The sequence below is a fragment of the Trachinotus anak genome, unplaced genomic scaffold (genome assembly GCF_046630095.1).
Source record: "Trachinotus anak isolate AG129_WGS33_773 ecotype Australia unplaced genomic scaffold, CSIRO_AGI_Tana_v1 ptg000003l, whole genome shotgun sequence".
Classification (NCBI taxonomy): domain Eukaryota; kingdom Metazoa; phylum Chordata; class Actinopteri; order Carangiformes; family Carangidae; genus Trachinotus; species Trachinotus anak.
In genome coordinates, this window is record NW_027273854.1 from 13,629,642 (window position 1) to 13,651,502 (window position 21,861).

The following is a 21,861-nucleotide window of genomic DNA, read 5'->3' on the forward strand; positions in this document are numbered from 1 at the left end:
GCCAACTGCTAATTTTACACACACAGCACAACATTTCTTGCTTAACTTTGAATGACCTATTGAACCTCTTAATGTGAAATAAATCCAATAAGGGTCAGGCTCTTATCTCAGACAGAATAATCAGCTTGTGTCAAAGTTTAAAATGGACACATCAAGATTAAACAAGTCCCACATGACCTCTTTAATTTCCAACAAATATAACAACACATTAGAAAACCTGGAAGAAACAGAGCATGACTTTTTTTGTGTGCTTGTATGCATGTATGTCTGTGTCTGGGCTGTCGTCCCTGTGCTGTATGACAGATACTGTATAAAAGATATAGATGAACTTAACATATATGCTTAACATTGTCAAGTATTAACACACAGCAACTTTTTTTGTATCTTCCAGGCTCAATTCAACCCTTTGATATATGAGAAACTATACTCACTGCTATACTAGCTCTCTTCCACCTGCTCACCCAACCCCAACCATCTGTTCTTATCAGAGGGAGAATACATCTCTTGTGTAGGGTGTTACATCATTGGAAGTATGGCTGTTTAATTCTTTCTTCACTTTAGAAAATAAATGGTAATGCTTTGTTTTAGATTCCACACATCACTGTGTAATTATTCAGTGTAGACAAGGTGTCAATAAAATACTTAGATAACAGGCATGGCCCTTGAAACACAAATGGTTCCCCACTTGTTGGGATTTGACCATCTTGAGGGGGACATGGACGAGTGCACCAAATTTCATGGCGGTCCAGCCATTAGGATGTCTAGACATGTCACCAAGAGCTACAAGGGGAGCCTCATGGGGGTGCTGGAGGTATCAATCAATGTCTGTACAAATGTTCATAAATTTCAGTCTGGAAAGTGGTGGACACTATCACCTGGAGCTATGCCCCTAGCATGGCTAAAATAACTGGGACCTGCCAGGACATACATTTGGCCTGCGCAGGATAAGCACAAATAACCATCAATAAGCCATTGTGCCATTATGTAATTCAGCAATAGAAAAAATTATGTAGTAGACTGTTTCTTTAGAATTGGGGCTGATCAAGGACAGAGTCCTGTCGTTACTTCAGAGGACAGGTTGGACAGTTAAAAGGGCAGGACTTGTTCACTGCATTATTTCCTCTGCTCTCTTGCTCACCACGTGATTCACAGAATAAAACCTCAGCATCCTGTGTGGAGGCTGACCTTGAAACCTAGGTTTTTAGTGTTAGCAGATTGTTTCCTTGTTTCCTTGTTTATTTTTTCTGCAATTGGGGCCAAAATGAAGTGATGAGTATATTAAAAAGAATATACTTTCATATTTACAAAAACACTCCCATTATTTTTAATATTTGTCACCTCTATTTGAACCTCAGACTGGACTATGACTGTTCAGCCCACCTCCCTGCCTCTATACCTCCTTTGTCTCTCCTTTATGATCACTCCCAGCTTATCTTTTCCTCTCAGCACACTGTTTATTTAACCAACACTCATATAGAAAGTACATTGTGAAATGAAACTGGAACGAAAGACTGAAGACACAAAGAACACAAATAACAAGGTGTAGACAGGCAGAGTGGCCACCTGGGTGTGTTCTTAAGGGAAGTGGCTTGTGGAGGACACGCTACATGTCTCATTCAAATAAAACTGTATCATGCGTGAATGCTAATTATGAGAGCAGCAGCTGGATCATATTGCTACACATTCCTGCTGTCTACCAATTGTTACTTTCTTTAGTGAAAAGATTTTCTGGTTTATTCTGTTTTCTGTTTTATTCTTATGTGATATTCTAACTGTGAAGGCCGTAGGATATAATTTACATCATTTTCAAGCTTATCAAAACCATTAACCGTCAGTAGCACGCCCTATAGATGGAGGCGCTGTCAGCCTTGAAAAGACCACTCCCATCAGGATAGGAATGTTTCATCACATTACAGAGTTCAAGCATTCAGGCCTGTGTCGTTCTCATGGTTTACGTGACACATGCACTCGCCCACTTGTTGAGAATATGGTGAAAGGATGACTTATCTGACCACATAATTTTTTTTCCACATCTTTATAGACCAGTGGTTTTCACTCTCAAATGAGTATCTATGTTTGTAATGGGGGCATTATGCACTGCAAATACAACATCCCTCTCTGTGTAACTGTCGACAAACAGTTCTTGCTGACACAGTCTGACACAGTGCACATCCTGCACTGGCACTGTCAGCCACCCGAGGAGGAGTTACATATGACATTAATGCAACATCACAGTCATTAAATGTGCTGTTGACCACTACTTCCGACCCTATTTACAGATGTCTGTCCCATAGATCTAAACACAGATGTCACTTTAGTCACTGTTCCTATGGAAACACTCACCAGTCGAACATCTTTGTGACTGAGGCCCAAATCAACATTTTCATACATGCCACAGAGCATGCCTGGATGTTAATTGTTTAATTACATCATGCAGTTTTCAGAATCTGAATTTGTTATGTTTCATTTGTTTGGGTTTTTCCTTTGTCACCTGTCTGTATTTTTTAATGCCTCCGGATGACTGTTTTATTTGTTGTTTTAATGTTACATTTTTTTTCTTCCATGGTCTGAAACAAAGCAAATCGACTAAATTGAACTACTGGAGCACAATGAGTCAAGCTGGTGATGCTCTCTGCTCTCTGTCTCTTCTGATTCCTTGTGCTACTGTAGTTTATTTCCTGTTTAATTGCATCCAATCATAAGACATGGGTCTTGTCAATGACATTGTTTTGCCTGTCTGTTGTTCAATGACTGCAGAAGTACAAAACAGTTATGTTCCTGGACTGCTGTACGAAGACCCTTAATCAAAACACCATGTTATAGTTGAGCAAAAGAAAGACCAACAGCTGAAACAGAAAGATGCAGTTATGTGCACTGAAGCACAAGTTAAACAGTCACCTCCTCAGTCAAAAAAAAAAAAGAAAGAAAAGAAAACATAAATATAACGTGCCAGTTAATGATCCAGAAGAAAGTATGATTCTGTATCATGAAGAATACCAGTTTGCACGTCTAAATTCTTAGAAGGTGCAGTGCTAGATGGTCTGTGTGTGTTTAAGCATTCTCAGTGCTTAAGTGCCCATTACCTGGCCCCATGTTTCTGCTCTCTGTGCAGTAGGGTAAATACTGTCAAATGTTGGAGTGGTTCTGACCTCTAGTGGCCTTATGTGAAAAATAGACAATAACATTCTCAGGATTTTGAGGACAGAGCTGCACCTTCCCATGTCTGCCTGTGATTATCAGTGTGGCTATGCCACAGTGCATTCCAGAGGTGATGTGTAATCTTCTTGTGATAGTCCTGTGACCTCTCACTATCCTCAGCCCCTTCCTGACTGTCACCAGGCCTTCATGTGTCAAAGTCATGTGTTTAGACTTGGATCATTCACACTCACTTAGTGTGTGGGAGAGAATGTCTGGATTGTACTGACAACACTGACAAACATATATATTAATCTTAATAAAGTTACTATAAATAGTCAGTGCTATGAAATTGTGTGATATGGTTCCTTGAAAAACACCAGACAGCAGCAAAAGACTTGATTCAAGAAAACCAAACTGAGACATAACAGAAGCTCCAAAGAAATGCTGCTAGGTTAGGGGAGAACCACTCTTACTACTTACTACCACTACTTTGTCTAAATCTGTAATCTACTTATTTCCATTTCAATACTGCAACATAGTTTTTCTTTTTTTCCTATTACTTCTACTACTGCTAAAGGCCATGTTTCTGTTTGTGATTCATGCCGTTTTGAAATAGTGAAGTGATTCAGTGATTCAAGTTATGTAATAATGGAAAAACAAATAGCAAATAGTGATGTGAAATTCAGGTTACACTTTTTTGTAATTGTAATGTGAATGGCAAACAACTGCAACTTCCTCATTCATCTCATTGCTTTGGTTTAGGAGCTTGTATGTTTGCTGGCAGTTAATAACACATTGCTGAGGAAAAAAAAAAAAAGATGAAACATGTTTCAGAGGGCATAGTCTGTTACATAGAAAGCAATTTTTTGTAACCATAACAGCTTTAACAGGCAATAATCCCTCCCTCCCGCAGAGACACAGACAACTGATAAACAACACATCACTGATGGTGCATGCTACTTTCTTGGTCATGTTGCCAACTTCTTCATTGTCATAGCTGGATTTTCAGGACAACTCGATTATATCCACAGTCAATACAGTACAATCAGTTATAGGACAAGAACAACTGACTGTGGAGGCTTTTCCCTGTAACATTAGCATGCCTATTGTTAAGTGAGACAAACAGGAAACCTCAGAGGTGGGTGTCGGCTTCCGAGACAAAGTATAAACAGATGTGGCAGAAACAGGATTCTGTTATCTGGGAACTACTTTCCTAGGTCACAGTATTTGGTGATACTCTTGTAGTTCATGCATATATATGTTCTCTAATGTGATTTGTCCATGACTGGTGATTGAAACTGTGATATATCGGCATAACGTGGCATTATGTTTGGTCAACAAAGAACACTTTGTAAGCTGACCCACATCTCTCTCCTCTATTTGTTGAGTTCCGTGTTCATAAGTATTATTGCCATACTGGTCATTATTTGAACAACATTTAAGCAAACACCGTGATACTACTCTGTTAGTTTTCTTCTGACCCACCCAGTGAAATGGAAAATGGGAGGGGAGAGGGGGAGGGGGCATCATAAAGTTGCATAGCTTGGTTGTACCGTAGAGGAAATACAGATGGTTGTTCTTCTATTAGTTTTACAATCACTGTAGCAGTTGTGCTCTAGTTGCACTTTATATAATCCTCACTATCTTCCTTCTGTCGTCACTCTCTTGGTTTTACTGACCTTCTTTCTCCCTCACTCGGGGCCAAGCAGCTCATGGAGAGATCTTTCTGCTGATGGAAAGTCACAGGTATGTAAATCTTATTTTACACATATGTAGTTATATAATAATCATCTGCTGTTGCCTGTGTGTTAGAGACATGTGTTTTGTGTTTGTGTAGGGTATGGATATTCACATACCTAGCTGATGTATTTCACTGGTGTGGGACAGAGGCAATTGTCTGAATCAAGGTTTTTTTTATAATGTAAAAAGCATTTTTTATGCTGTTTTAAGCCTTATCCATCCACATTGTCCAAACAAAGCAGGGTGAGGCACACTCAATAAATGGCGACTGAAAGTGCTTTCTCAGTGTCTGTGGCTCATGTTGCTCTAATAGATCAAGATTAATTTATGATGAGACACAGGGAGGTTTGCAGGCACTAACTGAATCTGTGAACTATGATCTACACACTGACCAATTCTTATGTATTATCAAAATACAGACAAAGGAAGCACTAATCCACTAATGGTTGGAGTAATGTATGATGAAAGAGGATCTGGGAGGGTACTGAGCAACATTGTCAGAGCATAGTGCTTTAAAATAGGAGCCTATCGCAGTGAACAGATAATACACTTAATTGTTTTTCCTTCTCCTCTGATATACGGCTACCTTGGACAAGGAGCTACTGTAGTAATATTTTGACATTTGCATTACATGCAAAAAAACTAATCTTATAAAATATGAGACACTGTTATAGATGGAACTACTTCTAAAAGTAGGAGTTAAAATGAGCCTCATCTTGACCAACTACAACAGTAAAATGCAGTTTACTCATTAATGGATCAGCAATAATAATCCAAAAGTATATATAACAGTATAATACTCACAGGCACATACTTGTACTTTTACTTGTGGTACATTGTAGTTAATATTTTTGTTCGTCATTTCAAATTTTAAATGGAACATTGTAAATGACCTAAATACTTCTCCACCAGCGGTTTACCTACAGCACTGTGTCTCAAAAAAAATTCTGTCATGATGTTCTTGCGTGGTTACACTTATCCTGTCATTTTGCACATGCTGGTCAATGTAGCTTCTATGGTAAAAGGTTTTAAAATTCAGTCTGAGCCACTTTCATAGTTAGGGTTAGGTCCATCTGTCTGAATGTTACATTAAGAATAGATAATGTCTGCATGTGATTATGTGGTTTAAGAGAGGATGTGAGATGTGTGGTTAGTACATCACCTGAAACTCTGCATTAGTTTCCATTGCAGTGGAAACTATATATAACACATATATCAATGTTTGTAATGTTTTATTGTCACTATTTTTCTGAGTGCACTTCTTAGGTAACCAAACCTGTGCAATGATGCTTCAACATGGTTACATATGCAATGTGGGCCCATGGTTGTTTGGCTTCAGTTTGTATAAAGCATACACTGTCAGTGCCTTTGCCACATAGCTATTACTATATAATGAAAGTGAATACAAAGTGTTCACATACAGTATGTATTTTTTGCGACAGCAATAGATTAGAATAGATAATATGCAGGCAACAAAACCAGTGTTTATCATTAATGTTCAGTAGATTACATACTGTAAAGCTTACCAACCATTGATGAAGAGGCCTACATGCTGTGAAGGGGAAAGTTTTAGGCTAAAACCTCAATACCCATACATTGTTGTTAAGTTCCTACTTATTAACTTGAAAGCCAGTTGAGTAACTTATAAATCAATAATACTAATATTTCTCGTATCCAGACGGGATTTCTAAAGATGGAAAAAGGATACCCACCACAGGAATCTGCACCACCCTACCCTGGACCACCTTTGAACTATGGGGGCCCAGTACCTCAGCCGGAAATGTACCCTCAGCCTGGCTTCATACCTGCAGCAGCTCCACCTGCTGGATACCACGGAGGTCTGTGTCTGAGGTCACTGCTTAAGTTAAAAGATGATACTTTTTACATTTTAGACATCAATGTAAACGTTATTGGCCTTACATGATTATTTCACACGTTTTTATGTGGAAAAAAATATATACATATGGACCTTTGCTCTCAAGTCATGCTTTGTATAGCCTGTAAGCAACTTATGTACACATAACCACCCATTAGGCAAAGAATGGCAAAATACAATGTCCTAGTCCACGTAAAAGAAAAAAGAAGAAGGTTACCACCCCTGTACCTATTATCACCTACATGTTGTGTATTTATCTTATACAAAAGCTGTTATGTTTATATAGGTGGTTTATGGAAATATCTGTTCTGAACCGTCCCTTCCTGTTATGGTAAACTCTATGTTTCATCTGCCAGGTGCTCCCTTTGCTCCAGTCCTAGCTGCACCTGTCACAACAGGTGAGGAGATGACCTGATCCAAGATCACTGTCCCATGTAAAACACAATAGCGATGCATGCATACAGTATGTTTTAACCATTTCTCAGAACATGTGCATGCACACACATGCATGTATTAAAGGTTCATTTACATAGTGCACACAGTGGTGAACACACATCTTTGAATACACATCTGTGAACACAAATCTGTGAGCAGATAGACCAGTGAGGCTAAGTCAGTGGGTGAAGTCCTTGGCTTCATGCCAAAGTGAATCAGAAGAATAGCCCAGTTGTTGCCTTTGTGTTTAACAAAAAGCTGTTGTTCAGTGTCTGTCCTGTGTACTGTCACATTTTGTGTGTGGCTTTTTGTAACAGATGAGTACGGATTCCTATCACAGGTATATTACTTCTTCACATGATCCCCGCATGTGAAAAATGAACATTATTCCAGTCTGAGTCACAGAGTGTAAAACACTGTGGATGGTTCAGTTGGATGGCTCAGTGGTGTCAGCATAGAAAGGCGAATGGACCAACAGAGCACTCATTACAAAACAGAGGACCACTGACATATCACAGTTTCTGTGCCACCTCTGCTGGTCTTGTTGAGTCACTGCTGTCAGTGCATTTAGTCTTTTTTAGTCAATAGTTAGAGAAGAAATATCTGGTATGGCTACAACAGTTACACATGTTAATAAATTATGAAAAAAAATAATTAGCTACAACCCTAATAACGTGTCTCCACATGTCCTGAGGTCAGTATTTATCCTTATCATGGACATCTGAAGTTTAATGGTGAACATCACTGCCAGTCTAATATGCCAGTGTTACTTTCTACAGTGTGTATAGTCCAAGATGCTTTTAATTTCACTGGCCACAGGTAAATACTGACAAGGATTAAAAAAGTATGAAGAGTAGCTTCCAGTTAACAGTGATCATATGCTGCAGTGAGAAATGGCTCTTGAAAGGGGGCAACAGCCACACCTCCATTCATAAGTACACATACAATGACATATGCATCATAAACTGAGTATTTTCATTACCTTCTTCTTTTCTCTCTCTTTTTCTTTAAACTGTCTATATGAACCAACATTAACCATCTTGTTCATTTCTTTCTTTCTCCTTGTGGGTTTTAAGCATCTGTCTACAAACTATTTTTGCCACACCGTTTCACCAATAAAAAAAAGAAAGGGGGCAGTGCACTCATTTTAATCTTGTATGCAAATATGGAGACAAATCATTTATTTTATGTGCACTTCTCATCCTCAGTCACTCACATGGTAGTAACACCTGCACTACAGGATGTCCCAGGACAAACTGTGTGTCCCCACTGCCGACAGACTGTGGTCACCAGGACAGAGCACACAGCAGGCCTGATGACATGGGCTATTTGTGCCGGCCTCGCTCTCTTTGGGTAAAAACAACCTTTAGGGTATAAACTCTCTGCACATGTGGTTTCTGGTAGTTTCTATCTCATGGAACATATAAAGACAAACTCTTTATCTATAAATCTGAAAGAAAATGAATGTAAACTATGAAAAGTACAAGTGTGCCTGTTTTAAAAACTAGTGAAATCATTACTTCAGCAATAAGTTAGGAAAAAGAATGTTATAATTCCCTTTGCTTTACTCCTACAGGTGTTTTCTTTGTTGTTGTATCCCATTCTGCATTGATTCCTGTCGAGATGTGGAGCATCGCTGTCCGGCCTGCCACAGAGTCATTCACATATACAAGCGAATGTGAAGCTATCCTGTCTGTGAATGGGGGAGAAGGACTCAGTGCTTACATACACAGTAGCTTATTAATAGATTTACTTGCGCTATAAAATGCACTTACTTACAATTGTATACTGACTGCAACTGCAACTCTTTCCTACTTGATATGAATTGTAATGATCAGAACCAGAATCAGAATATTTTTATTGCCGAGTAGGTTTTCCCATACAAGGAATTTGTTTTGGTGTTTGATATATGTGATATATGTTTGATATATGATATATGTGATGAGGCATCATATTGTGGGAAATTATATTTAGCAAAGAGTAGAAGGAAGAAATATAAACCAACAAATATGCCAATAAAAACAAACATCAACAAAAAACTCCTTTTTTTAGGTGCCTGATGTTGACAAACAATTATTGACATTTTCCTCTTGCCTCGTCTCATTGTGCTTCAGGGTTTGTAATTTTTTTTGCACTCTGAGTTTTTTCTGTCCTGTATTTTTTTCTTTTGAAAGAAGAAGAAAGGCATCTGTTATATCCTAGAAGAGGGTAAGAAGGCTGGGAGATTACACTCTGCTAGCAGATCACAATAGTGCTTTGAGCTAAATGCTCATATTATTATGGTAACATGCACAGAGTGAAAATATTAACATGCTAATGTCTAACAGACGTAACGGTTACCAAGTTAATCATATTCATTTACTCTGTTAGCATGCTAACATTTGCCAATCTGACAGAAATGTCATTTAATCAATTTAAACTTTTCAATTACGTTAGCTGCTACATTTGTCCTTCAAAGATCTAGTGTCAAAGGAAAAGGACAAAGTGAACATTACATTAACTGCTAATTATGACCATCACAAATTCAATATTGATTTGAAATGAAACAGTGAGTTATGTATCTCTCAGTCATACTTTGATTCACGGCATTGTCTACTAAAAAGGAAGTTAAAAAGAAAAAAAAATTGACATTCTAAAACAAATGCATTTTGATAAAATCTCACCTTAGCTGCTAAATTGGCCATTAGGTAAAACATAATATTCTTATAACATTAGCTGTTAACTTTGGTCACGAAAAATCCAATGTTTAGATAATCTCTTTAGCATTAGCTGGTAATTTGGTCATTAAAGATCTAATGAGAAGGTAAAATGAAAAACTCCATGTTACTTTTGCTGCTATATGTGGCCTCCAAAAACCTAGCGGCCATCCCAAATTCAACAAATCAAATTCAATTAAAGATGACATCAATGAATCATTAGCTGAAAAGTTTGGCCATTAAATATCTAACTTCCTTTTTAAATGAAAATTTTCCAGCAACTTAAGCGTTCACACAGTTGTAATATTGAGGGAAAATTTAAGTGACAGTAATTGGCCATTAACTTCTTAACACTGGTTGAAAGAGTAGCTACTATAAGTTGAAATGAAAAATTACAAAGTTACATTAGCTACTAGTTTTGAGCTCTCAACAACTGTTTTCCCTTTAAAATGAAAAAAAAGAAAAGAAATGTAGTCAGCTGGATTACAACCATAGCACTCTCACCTGCACAGACATCCGTCTCTCAACTGAGAAAGAACGGCTACTTTTATAGTCTGTTTCTCGCCTGAACAATCAGTGTGGGTCAAACCAAATTTAATTAACAGCGTCTAAGTCTGTCTTATCTAACAAGACAAAACCTAGTATGGTTGGACCACTTATGGTCAAATCCTGATTTTATAACTGCGATGTTATAAAAAAATCACCTAACATGAAGTAAAGACAAAGACTGTGCTGTGATTTCAGCTAAGCCTATATTTACTAATAAAATAATCACTCAGAGATAAAGTTAGATGAGACAGACTTTTTCTTTTTTAAAGTTATTTTTTCAGGCTTTTGTCTTTATTACAGTCGTAGTGAGAGAGAGAGAAAGAGAGAGAGAGAAATAGGACAATTAGAGTGAGAGAAGATGTCATGCAACGAAGGCCTGAAGACTAGATTCAAACCCATGCGCTGTGGCAAGGACTAATCCCAAAAGACACATACACTACCCGGTGAGCAACCAGGGCACACTGTCACAGACAGGCTATCTTTCCTATTTTGTCTCTCCTACAGAGCACAGCCTCCATCTGGGATCTACAATAGTTCAGCCTTTATTTGCTTACAACTCCAGAACATAACAGACTTTTATTAGAGGCAGGTCTTTATGTCTAACTCCCTCTGATTGATATGTCGAATTGGTCATAGTAGCTAGTATGAAACCTTGTTACTGATGACTTTTCTCTCGCCCTTCCTTTCTCCTGCTCTCTCTACCCAGTGTGTCAGATGTTTGGTTATTCCTCTTCCTCCTTTAGTAATAATGATATATGTAATAAAAGTAATTTGTTTGATGTAATGGAGGTGAGGCTCAGTGAAGTGGAAACACTTGTCCACTTTCCTGCAGCTCCCGAGCAGACAGGAAACCAGAGTGGCAAAAGGTGTAGCCCATAGCCGCTGGTCAGCACCCATACATGGTCCAGTCATGTACCAGGTTTAAACCCAGTTTGTTTCAAATAAAAATCTCTAAATGTAGCAACAATGTGCTAAGTTGGCAACACTATAGACCGTAAACACTCAGTGATGAGGCACTTGGCTGACTAGTGGTAGAAATATCATCACTCAATCGGCCAATCAGTCAGTCGGGGACATTTGAGGTTATAGAGCTGGCACTGCTGTTGCATTCCAGCCAAAAAGATTAATTGACAAGAAGTTACTTTTACCAGTAAACATCAACAGTACAGGGTAAGGTATTTCTCATAATAATATGCCCTAACCCTAATTTAAAAAAAAAAAGAGTGACAAAGCTCAGACAGTTTAGATATTTTTGAAATTAAAATTAGCCATTTTTGGATTTACAATGCCCTGGCACTTGGGTATTTACTGTCAGTCACTTTACCAGATTAAAATAAAAATCTATCTATCTTAAAAATGTATCTCTGGCTTGTTGTCTCACTCAGCATTAAATATGTTATTTTTGAAATTATACCAGGGCAGAAACATCAGACATATTGCCCTTAAAATCATAAATTGTCACATATAGGGTACTATTTAAATGTTAATGTAACAATATCTTTATGCTCAAATTTTTTTAGTTGCTAGAGGTGAGAGATTTGAAGATCCTGCTGACTCTGCTTTCAACTGACAATCACCAGTTATCCAGCTGTTCCTGAATAGGAATCTGAGGTTACAATCTACAAACTTGTGTCTGATCTGTTTCATTTATATTTTCATCTTCAGCTGCATCAGAACTTTGTCCCCGTCAGGTCATATCTGAATAAATATGATTAAACATTAATCTAACAAGCAGTAGATTGCAGCACAATATTCATTTAACATTCTTTGGCAGTCTGTGTTTTGTATGGCTATACTGATAAACTGGAGAATGAGGTCAGTTAATTGGGAACTGCCCTTTACTTTTTGATCCTTTGCTTATTTTAATGACCTTGGTCCCTGTACAAGCCAGTGAGTCAAGATTAGAAGTGTGGGACTCTTGACTCTCTACAATACTTCCTTATTGTACATTCTTGAATATGAAATGTTCTTTTTCATTCTACAATCATAAGATAGTGTTTTAACTGTGTAATGTTGACATAGGGGTTTACCCAAAGCTAACATGAATAGTGACATTAAAGTAAAGCAGACATGTGAAAATTTACACTCAGCTTTAACCTCAATGCTTTTTCCGCTGACAACCAGTTATCAAGCTGTTCCTGGGTAAGAATCTGAGGTTACAATCTACAAACTTGTGTCTGATCTGTTTCATTTATATTTTCATCTTCAGCTGCATCAGACCTTTGTCCCCATCAGGTCATATCTGGATAAATATGGTTAAACATTAATCTAACAATTAACGATTGCAGCACAATATCCATTATGGAAATAAAAATACACTGACGTGGTCTAGTGGATGACGCTGAATAAAATGTAATAGTTTTAACATATGGACTCTTTCACTGCTATTTTTTTTTTGAAAGATAAATAACCTCTAATATCACACATTAATCTTTCTGGTTCCACTGGATTAAAATGGTGCCTCTGCTCTTTATTTACCTGTTACCATGGTGAATTGTGGAATCGGAGCTCCATCGATGAAGGCTTTTTACATTCCTCATGCACGCAGTTAACTCAGAGTGAACAAGCACAGAGTTGATTGAACCAACTCAGATCAGCTGTTCTGAAACCAAAAACTCAGAGTTTCCCATCTCAGGGTTCATCATCTCAGAGTTCAGGGTCAGAGTCGCTGGCTGTGGTCGAAAAGTTTTTTTTGCTTAGGAAGGTGAAATGACCTGGAAGTATCTAAGCTGCAGCCATGATAGGACGTGTTTGAATTTTCTAATTGATAAGGAAAGGAGCTCCATTGCTTCCTATATTATCTCCTTTAGCAGAGGAAACACATAATGTTCCTTTACGAAATGAAAGGAGAAAATGCTGTCCCACAGTTCCTTGCTGCAGCAACATTTAAAGCGACGCACCTATGGATGTATTGGATGCACCATCACTGCGGCCAACAAAAACAGAGCATCTGTTCTATATTTGTGACACAATCCAAAAGTCATGGAAATCCTTGTGTGAGCTCAGAATCCATAAATATAGATGGACTGTATTCTCTTTCAAATCTGTCCAGGTTTCTAGTAACAATATCATCATAACCAAATAATATACTACTAAATCCCCTCCCTTTGTGCACTAAAAATCCATTCTTTTCTCCATGTTACGTGTTGTGTGTATGTGTGTGTTGTGTCCTTGGCCCCTCCCCTTTTTCCAGCAGGTGAACCAGCACAGCTGTACCTGGTTTGGCAATCAGAGCTGGAGTGTAAGGAGCACTGAGGGGGCCTGGTCAGGGCCAGTGGGTCAGACGGCAGCGTGAGGCTGTGTGTGCGAGGGAACGAGTGGTGACAGTGCTAAGATTGTTGTTATCGGCCAGTGGGCCGGTTTGTTGAGTGTATACACTAGGTACTGTCTGCGTGTTACTCCCTGTGGTTGGGAGGGTGTTTTCTGTTTGTTGTTTTTTCTTTCCCAGGTTTTACCGGCTCCACCCGTTTTCCCGGAGCTCGTTTTACATTGCTGTGAAAGGATTTTGGTTCACTTATTTAATTAATAATGAATTGCCTTATTTGTGATCTTACATTTGTTTCCTAGTTTTCTGCATTGTTGTTGTCTTTTCCTAAATCCTTATGGTCAGGAAAGTGGATTATTTTGACTTTGTGCCCGCAGCCAGAATTTGTTAAACCTGCTTTCTGGAATAGCCTAACCCATGCTGGAGAAAAAGGTAGGGCAAAGGGCATCCCAGCACATCCAAACACACACTGTCACAATGGTTGGAAATACCCAAATGCAGACAAAGCTGTCAGTAGAAAAAGGTGTCTTTAATAACAAAAGGGAAACTTACAAAAAAAAATCCAAAAAGCATGACGAACAGAAACTTCACTGAGGGAACAGGAACCTTGGAGAACAATAGGATTTCAACAGGTTGACAGACCTACTGACGAAGACAAGTGGGAGACACTAAATACACACAAGCGAGGCCAGGGTGATTGAACACACTAGTTTTAGTGTTCCCCATATTTTCGACACGTATCTCTATACAGTCTCTCTCTCTTTCTCCCTGTGTGTACACGCACCTGACTCTGTTGAATTTTTATACAGGTGTAACCCAACAGGCGTGAAGTGTAGTTGACAGCAAATAAAGATGAAATATAAAAATATAGTCTAAACAGGTAAGTAATTTCATTACAAGCCATTGGGAGGTTTTGCTGGCTCTTCCTAGAGCTGGCCGCCCAGCCAATCTGAGCGATTGGGGCAGAAGGGCCTTAGTCAGGGAGGTGACCAAGAACCCAGTGGTCACTCTGACAGTGCTCCAGTGTTGGAGAACCTTCCAGAAGGACAACCATTTCTGCAGCACTCTACCAATCAGACCTGTATGGTAGAGTGGCCAGACGGAGCCACTCCTCAGTAAAAGGCACAGGACAGCCCGCCTGGAGTTTTCCAAAAAGGCACCAGACGGACTCTCAGACCATGAGAAACTAAATTCTCTGGTCTGATGAAACAAAGATTGATCTCTTTGGCCTGAATGCCAAGCGTCATGTCTGGAGGAAACCAGGCACCGCTCATCACCTGGCCAATACCATCCCTACAGTGAAGCATGGTGGTGGCAGCATCATGCTGTGGGGATGTTTTTGGCAGCAGGAACTGGGAGACTAGTCAGGGTTGAGGGAAAGATAAATGCAGCAATGTACAGAGACATCCTTGATGATAACCTGCTCCAGAGTGCTCTGGACCTCGGACTGGGGCAAAGGTTCATCTTCCAACAGGACAACGACCCTAAGCACACAGCCAAGATAACAAAGGAGTGGCTTCGGGAGCTGGAGAGGTTCTGCAAAGAAGAATGACAGAAACTACTCAAAAATAGGTGTGCCAAGCTTGTAGCATCTTACTCAAAAAGACTTGAGGCTGTAATTGCTGCCAAAGGTGCTTCAACAAAGTATTGAGCAAAGGCTGTGAATACTTATGCACATGTTATATTTTTGTTTTTTATTTTTAATAAATTTGCAAAAGTTTCAAGCAAACTTTTTTTCACTTTGTCATTATGGGGTATTGTGTGTAGAATTTTGAAGTAAAAAATGAATTTAATCCATTTTGGAATAAGGCTGTAACATAACAAAATGTAGAAAAAGTGAAGCGATGTGAATACTTTCCAGATGCACTGTATGAACTGATTACTGCTTCAAATCTTAAAGCATCTTACGAAATACATTATTCCTTGATACCTGCAATTTTGTGGAATTCTTCCTTGATGATTCTACAAGATCTGTGACTAGGAAAAACCACAAAAGTGTAGAGTAAGCGTTTGAGCGCAAGAGTAACTAACTCAGTGTTAAACAGAACTGGCTTTTTTAAACCAAAAACCCAGAGTTACCTTGAACTCTGAGGTCTGTAAAATAGTTGGGCATCAGAGGAACATAGTGATCTAGAGGTTTTATAGGGATGGGGACAACTGGATAGGTATGGAGGGGCCAAGCCATGGAGAGATTTATAGACAAGCAGGAGAACTTTAAAATGAATACGATATTTAACTGGGAGCCAGTGTAATTTCTGAAGGGTGGGGGTGATGTGCTCCCAAGACCGTGTGGCAGAGAACTCTTGCTGCTGAATTTTGTATAAACTTAAGTCTATTTAATCCATGTGTGGGTATACTGAGGAGGAGAGCATTGCAGCAATCGATCCTGGAAGTAATAAATGCATGGATGAGAGTCTCTGCAGCAGATTGGGAAACAGAAGGGCAAAGTCTGGATATGTTTTTCAGATGGAAGAAGGCTGTTTATATTTTTGATGTGCTTGTTGAAACAGAGGGTGGAGTCCAGAGTCACACGAAGATTTTTTACTTCAGTAACTGAGCATGTAACCCAGGGATGGTCAAATGAAGATAGAGAGTTTTGCAGAGTGTTGCTGGGGAAGCAATGAGGATGGCTTCAGATTTATCCTGGTTGAGTTTGTGGTAGGTCTTAGTCATCCAAACATTGATGTCATTTAGGCAGGCTGTCAGGTTGGATGTTGCCAAAGTGTCAGTGGGCTTTGTGCGGATTTGCATGTTATCAGCATAGCAATGGAAATTGAGACCACACTGACGAATTATGTGTCCAAGAGGTAGAATGTAAATGATAAATAATAATGGCCCATGGTCTGAACCCTGGGGAACACCATGGGAGAGAGGAAACGAGGGAGACCTGAGATTACTGAGATTCCTGAGATCTAGCAGTATGAGTATGTTGATATAACCAGAATCCACAGCTATCAGCAGGTCATTTGTTACTTTGGTGAGGGCTGTCTCTGTACTATGTTCTGTACTGAACACAGATTAACGTTGTTTTTTGACATATGAGTCTGGAGTTGGTTGGCCACAGCCCGCTCAAGGAGTCTAGTCAGAAATCAAGGGAGGTTGAAAATAGGTCACATTCTTGACTGTAAACTGGAAAAAGAAAGTGAAAGTGCAGGTGCAGCTATAAAAACCCTTTCTCCTGTCATTATTGCAGGGTCACTGTCCAGAGGGAACATAAGCAAAGGTAAGGACTGTCTGTCTGACATGAAGTACTGTTTGCAAAGCTTAAGGGCCATATCTTTATTCGGATCAAATGATTAATGTATTCAGTGAAAAACATTTCAGTTAACCTAAGATTAGTTAATTCTTCTGATAAAGTAAATTCTCCCTTTGGATCTTGATTATAAAGACATTTTAGTTTAGTTAGAGTTCAGAATTATGAGTTTAAGTTCATCTGGATCTTACACTTGTTTTACGTTATACTTCATATTTTTGTCTTTGCCTTTATAGATATTACCTTCATACAACCATTTTGTCTTCTTTGCGTGGGTGTTTGTCTTTAGTTGTTTAATCCTCAGGAGGGAGTGAAACAAAGACAGGATGTGGGTGGGGTAACGTCAGGTGATAGAGAAAAGAGGACCAGAGTTCAGGTAGGCCATGTGCTACCATGGAACTGCAGCAGGTACTGTCAGTTTGCCCTTGAAAACAAAATTACAAACTTTCACAATGTAAAGTTTTCCTCTGCACCTCCACCACTTTCTATTGGACCCATGGCTGGAAGTACAGAGACCTTTGGGTGGGGGCTGGATATCATCATGGGATTTTCCAGCATGGTTTTCAAAATATGAACAAACAAATCAAAACTTTTTACACACTACCTTAATGACTTAAGGTTAATTCACTTATATGATGGTCTGCAGAGCAGTGACTGTGTGTTTACTTTGAATTGGTTTGTTCCACATCCACTGCTTCCTTTCACATAGTTCTGTGTAAAAGACAAATGAACGATGAATTATCCAGTATACAAGATGAACCATTTCGGATAAGTTATACTTTGAACAAGGACTGATAATATGCAGCAACACAGTAGATTAAGTTTGATTGCAGCAAGACTTGCAGCAAACAGGACTCGTTCCCCTGACTGATCGGATAGCGAAATGCATTTCCAACTGGATATGTTAATGTGAACATCCCCATTGGCTATGCAGTGCAGCAGGAAACAACCATTCATGTTCACATTCACACCTACAGGCCTTTTAGAGTTGCCAATTAATCATCACTTAAACCTGATACTACCTGCAGGTTCTGTGCTGGTGGCTTGTAACTTAAACTCACCTACTGCACTGGGCTGTGTCAGATGATAGGTATAAAAAGGTATGAAAAGTATTCTGGAGAGTTCAGACATTGGATAGATAATATGCCAGCTTTACACAGCACCAGCCACTGCAACATCTGTAACTTTCTTATTAGAGTAAACCAATGAGATCTCCACATTGTACACCATCTCCTCAGCAGTTTTTTGCCAATGTAGTGGGCCTATAGTGGCCAAGAACCACAAAACATTTTGGCTGGGGAGCTGGATAGCAGAGGGATTTTTCAAACATGACACAGGACTGACAATGAGTTTCATTTTATATGTTTGGTACCTGACAACTCTTTGGGCTGTACAGTTATTTAAGAAAAACATGAAAATGAAGACATTTTAGCATTAATAATTTTTTACTTAAAGAAATGAATACACATAGGAACAGCATTTAGAGTCTAGAGAGAAACTTTATCTCCAGTGTATCTTGACCAGGTTGTCATCAGAGTACAAAATTCTTTCAAAGAAAAAATATGATGTACAATAAAGTGAAAGAATGCAAGTTTTAAGATGTGTCGCTTCACAGAATAGACATCAACTTAGACAACACCAAACTGACAAGTACTACAGGAAACTCTTGCCTTTGCAAGTCACCATTTTAGGAACAACATCAGTTCACGATTATTGCTTCAATTTGTTCACAAGAAACTATGTCAAATGAATGAATTATTTGTCAAAACAATACATTTGTCAAAACAATAAAAAGGGATCAGAAAATATACTTTCAAGTGGTTAATTTCTCTATTTCAGAAACATTGCTTGAAGTGAAGCATCACCACTTTTTACAACAGTAAAGGTAAGGATTTATGATGACAGCTATCCTCAAATGTGGTTGTACAATATGCTTGGTACTGGGACTGTTTTAATTTCAAAAATAAAATCCATGTTAACCTTTTCTCCTTCTTTGTTAGTTTACCTCTGTACTTATATGTGTCTGTTCTTGAACACATTTATGAAGAATAATAAGTTTGCAGTTTCAGCATATTCTTTTGACATTTGTGCTGGTTTAGGTAATAAATAATGAAGTTCATATATGGAAAGGGTTTCCTTTTTACATGTTACCTCAATATTTTATTGAAGCCATGGGAAGAAGCTCGTCCAAACCTGAATTGAGTAAGTAAGAGTGAGATACATAGAGGACAATTAAAATTGTTTTAACTAATGTAGATAAAAATAACAGATAATAACACATAATCCATTTATGTTGATGATATTTCCTTACAAATGTGACTCATCAGGTGAAGCTTTTGATGAAGAATGGAGGAACATACTGTGGGAGTAAGTGATGTGTTCAGTATGTGGTGTCTGTGTTGCTTAATGTTTTTTCTCCAGCAATTTTTAAAACCAAAACTGCTCAGAATCATGTATTGTGACCATGCATTGTGTACCTTTTGTTATATAATAATAATAATAATAATATAACAATAACTATTAATATTATTATTATTATTATTAATAACAATAATACTAATAACTATTATTATTATTATTATTATTATTATTATTATTATTATTATTATTATTATTATTATTATTATTACATTTGAACATTTTAATGCAAAATTGATTTAAACAAATAGATCTTGATTTACAACATAATTTAAACTTTCTTTACTGAACAGAGACAAAGAGAGAGACCTGCTGTATGTGAAGAATTATCAACCCCATAATGATGAGCTCCATTATCTAAGGATTCTTCTTCATGGACCAACTGGTGCTGGAAAGTCCAGTTTCATCAACTCTGTTGACAGTATTTTACTGGGCAGAATTGCTGGTCGAGCTTTGGTAGACGCAACCTCTCAGAACAACTTCACCAAAAAAGTACAACAAATAGTTTAGCAACTATCTGTGATGAAATTGAACAACAATTCCAACAATACAAACTGCCTTTTTTGTCATTCAGTAGGTGGCACTGTTGTCATGAAGCCTTTCTGATTCACAGTACAGAACCTACAAGATCCAAAAAGAACAACCAGGGATGTTTTACCCTTTTGTCTTCACTGACATCATGGGCCTTCAGAAGGACTCAAGCAATGGAGTTGTAGTACAGGACATCATACTGGCTATGAAGGGACACGTAAAAGACAATTACAAAGTACTGTAATTATTTCATTAAACTTTATTGGGCATATTTTAATGATAAAATTCAGCTTTGTGTTTTCTACATCCCATTTTATTTACATATATACAGTTTAAGAAACTGTTACATGCAAAAGCCATTCTTTAATTTAATTTTACATTGTTTTGCAGTTCAATCCTGTCTCTCCATTATCTGAGGACAATCCAGGCTACAACAACTCCCCCACACTAAATGACAAAGTTCATGTTCTGGTTTGTGTGATTGCTGCAGACACATTAGATATGATGGATGATGAAACAGTGAAAAAGATGAGGGAGGTCAGACTTGCAGCCAGTGACATGGGTAAGTGTCTGAGTTTGTTATTGTGTTTTTGAGTTTGAGTCAAATAACCTGACAACATTGTCTTGACTGACTTGGATTCTGCTCTGAATCTGCAGGGATTCCCCAACTGGCTATTCTCACCAAAATTGATAACGCCTGTCCTGAGGTCCAAAATAATATCAGAAACGTGTATAAGAGCAAAAAGCTGAAGCAACAGGTAAGTTTTGATTGGTGTTTTTATGAGTTTGTACTGTAGGAATTTGTTTTTCCAGTTGGAAAATAATTTAGCATTACATTTTAATGTTCTAACAGAAATCTCCTTTGATTGCCCCTTTGATGTAATTCCTTAAATCTCAAATTGTTTAAATTTAGATGGAGAAATTGAATGTGACGCTGGGGATTCCACTGAACTGTATCTTTCCTGTGAAGAACTACCACTCAGAAATCAACACTGATGATGACATTGATACAGTGATTCTGAGCGCACTGAGACACATGATTAACCATGGAGAAGACTTTGTCAACAGTCTGTAGATCTACATACTGCTGAGGCAAATCTTGTTCATCACAGCAAGAAAAAAGTCTGTTTCATGTCCTAATTTGAAATTTGGGAGTCAACAGATATATGATACAGTTATCTTAAAATCTGTTCCGTATTTTACCTTGGTGAATTAATTATGGACATGCTGTAAATGAAAAAGCGGAAGTGGAAAAAATTACTTGTTTTTTTTTTGTGTAATTTCAATTTTTCAATTTTCCTTTATCAACTGAAAACCACAAACTATCACAAACTATAAACTATCAAAATGAAAGGGAAATGTGTGAGAACTTTACTGTCAGAAGAACAAGGCATTTTGCAAATTAACTGGGTGCCTTAAGTTAGCTAGTTAGTGTTTTATATAGTGATATCATTTTATTGGAGTGGCATTAATTAATATTGTCTTACCCCTATTCCATCTTCCCTATCTAAATAAAGATTATCCATAAAGTCACCAGCAGAGGTCCCCATCACTCACTGTGAGGTGATGACATGACAATGATTATTATTATAATTATTATCATTTTGAATAAAATCTGCATTCATCTACACTTAATACCTGCCATAATCCAAATAATTTTGATAAAAGGGCTTTGAACACTTTATTATTGCAAGTCTGCAAAACATTTATATGACATGATGAACATGCATGCACATGGACACCCACACCAATAAATATTATGTAGCCTCCATTCTGTACACATATACTGCCATGAATCAGGGACGGAGCCAGACCTTGTAACATTCAGGGCTTAGCCCAAATGTAAGGCTATATTTGGGGGACATGCTCCCCTTGGGATTTTTTTCCCCCATTTACAGCAGTTACATGCATTATTTTTTAAGCCATTTTTATTCATTTGGGGAAAACATGATAGTTGCCA

The 21,861-nt window shown here is 38.1% G+C and overlaps 2 protein-coding genes across 5 annotated transcripts; both read left to right on the plus strand.

Annotated features, from left to right (window-relative positions):
- The first annotated feature begins 4,346 nt into the window (after positions 1 to 4,346).
- On the plus strand, positions 4,347 to 9,228 carry LOC139618193 (cell death-inducing p53-target protein 1 homolog). Of its 2 annotated transcripts, XM_071473919.1 has the most exons (6): positions 4,347 to 4,536; positions 4,848 to 4,884; positions 6,557 to 6,716; positions 7,111 to 7,152; positions 8,398 to 8,542; positions 8,766 to 9,228. In XM_071473919.1, the coding sequence occupies exons 3-6, from the start codon at positions 6,572 to 6,574 to the stop codon at positions 8,869 to 8,871; spliced, it is 438 nt and encodes a 145-aa protein (XP_071330020.1). In that variant the 5' UTR covers positions 4,347 to 4,536; positions 4,848 to 4,884; positions 6,557 to 6,571; the 3' UTR covers positions 8,872 to 9,228. The 2 variants fall into 2 exon arrangements, with proteins under 2 accessions (XP_071330020.1, XP_071330019.1); XM_071473918.1 differs by lacking the exon at positions 4,347 to 4,536 and having other exon boundaries at positions 4,668 to 4,884.
- Positions 9,229 to 16,860: 7,632 nt separating this feature from the next.
- Positions 16,861 to 21,042, plus strand: LOC139618194 (interferon-induced protein 44-like). 3 transcript variants are annotated; one of them, XM_071473923.1, is made up of 10 exons: positions 16,861 to 16,922; positions 17,242 to 17,328; positions 18,792 to 18,837; positions 19,122 to 19,154; positions 19,280 to 19,319; positions 19,664 to 19,862; positions 19,984 to 20,136; positions 20,292 to 20,463; positions 20,559 to 20,659; positions 20,815 to 21,042. In XM_071473923.1, the coding sequence occupies exons 4-10, from the start codon at positions 19,124 to 19,126 to the stop codon at positions 20,974 to 20,976; spliced, it is 858 nt and encodes a 285-aa protein (XP_071330024.1). In that variant the 5' UTR covers positions 16,861 to 16,922; positions 17,242 to 17,328; positions 18,792 to 18,837; positions 19,122 to 19,123; the 3' UTR covers positions 20,977 to 21,042. The 3 variants fall into 3 exon arrangements, with proteins under 3 accessions (XP_071330024.1, XP_071330022.1, XP_071330023.1); XM_071473921.1 differs by lacking the exons at positions 16,861 to 16,922; positions 17,242 to 17,328; positions 18,792 to 18,837 and having other exon boundaries at positions 18,867 to 19,154; XM_071473922.1 differs by lacking the exons at positions 16,861 to 16,922; positions 17,242 to 17,328; positions 18,792 to 18,837 and having other exon boundaries at positions 18,867 to 19,154; positions 19,286 to 19,319.
- Positions 21,043 to 21,861: the final 819 nt, after the last annotated feature.

Excerpts from the sequence above, each read along its gene's own strand:
- LOC139618194 (XM_071473921.1), top strand. The coding sequence starts at position 19,097 with ATGTTACCTCAATATTTTATTGAAGCCATGGGAAGAAGCTCGTCCAAA. Across the intron at positions 19,155-19,279 it reads CTCGTCCAAACCTGAATTGA|GTGAAGCTTTTGATGAAGAA; the intron begins GTAAGTAAGAGT and ends GTGACTCATCAG. Across the intron at positions 19,863-19,983 it reads AGAACAACTTCACCAAAAAA|TACAGAACCTACAAGATCCA; the intron begins GTACAACAAATA and ends TCTGATTCACAG.
- LOC139618193 (XM_071473919.1), top strand. The coding sequence starts at position 6,572 with ATGGAAAAAGGATACCCACCACAGGAATCTGCACCACCCTACCCTGGA. Across the intron at positions 6,717-7,110 it reads ACCTGCTGGATACCACGGAG|GTGCTCCCTTTGCTCCAGTC; the intron begins GTCTGTGTCTGA and ends TTCATCTGCCAG. Across the intron at positions 7,153-8,397 it reads AGCTGCACCTGTCACAACAG|TCACTCACATGGTAGTAACA; the intron begins GTGAGGAGATGA and ends TCTCATCCTCAG.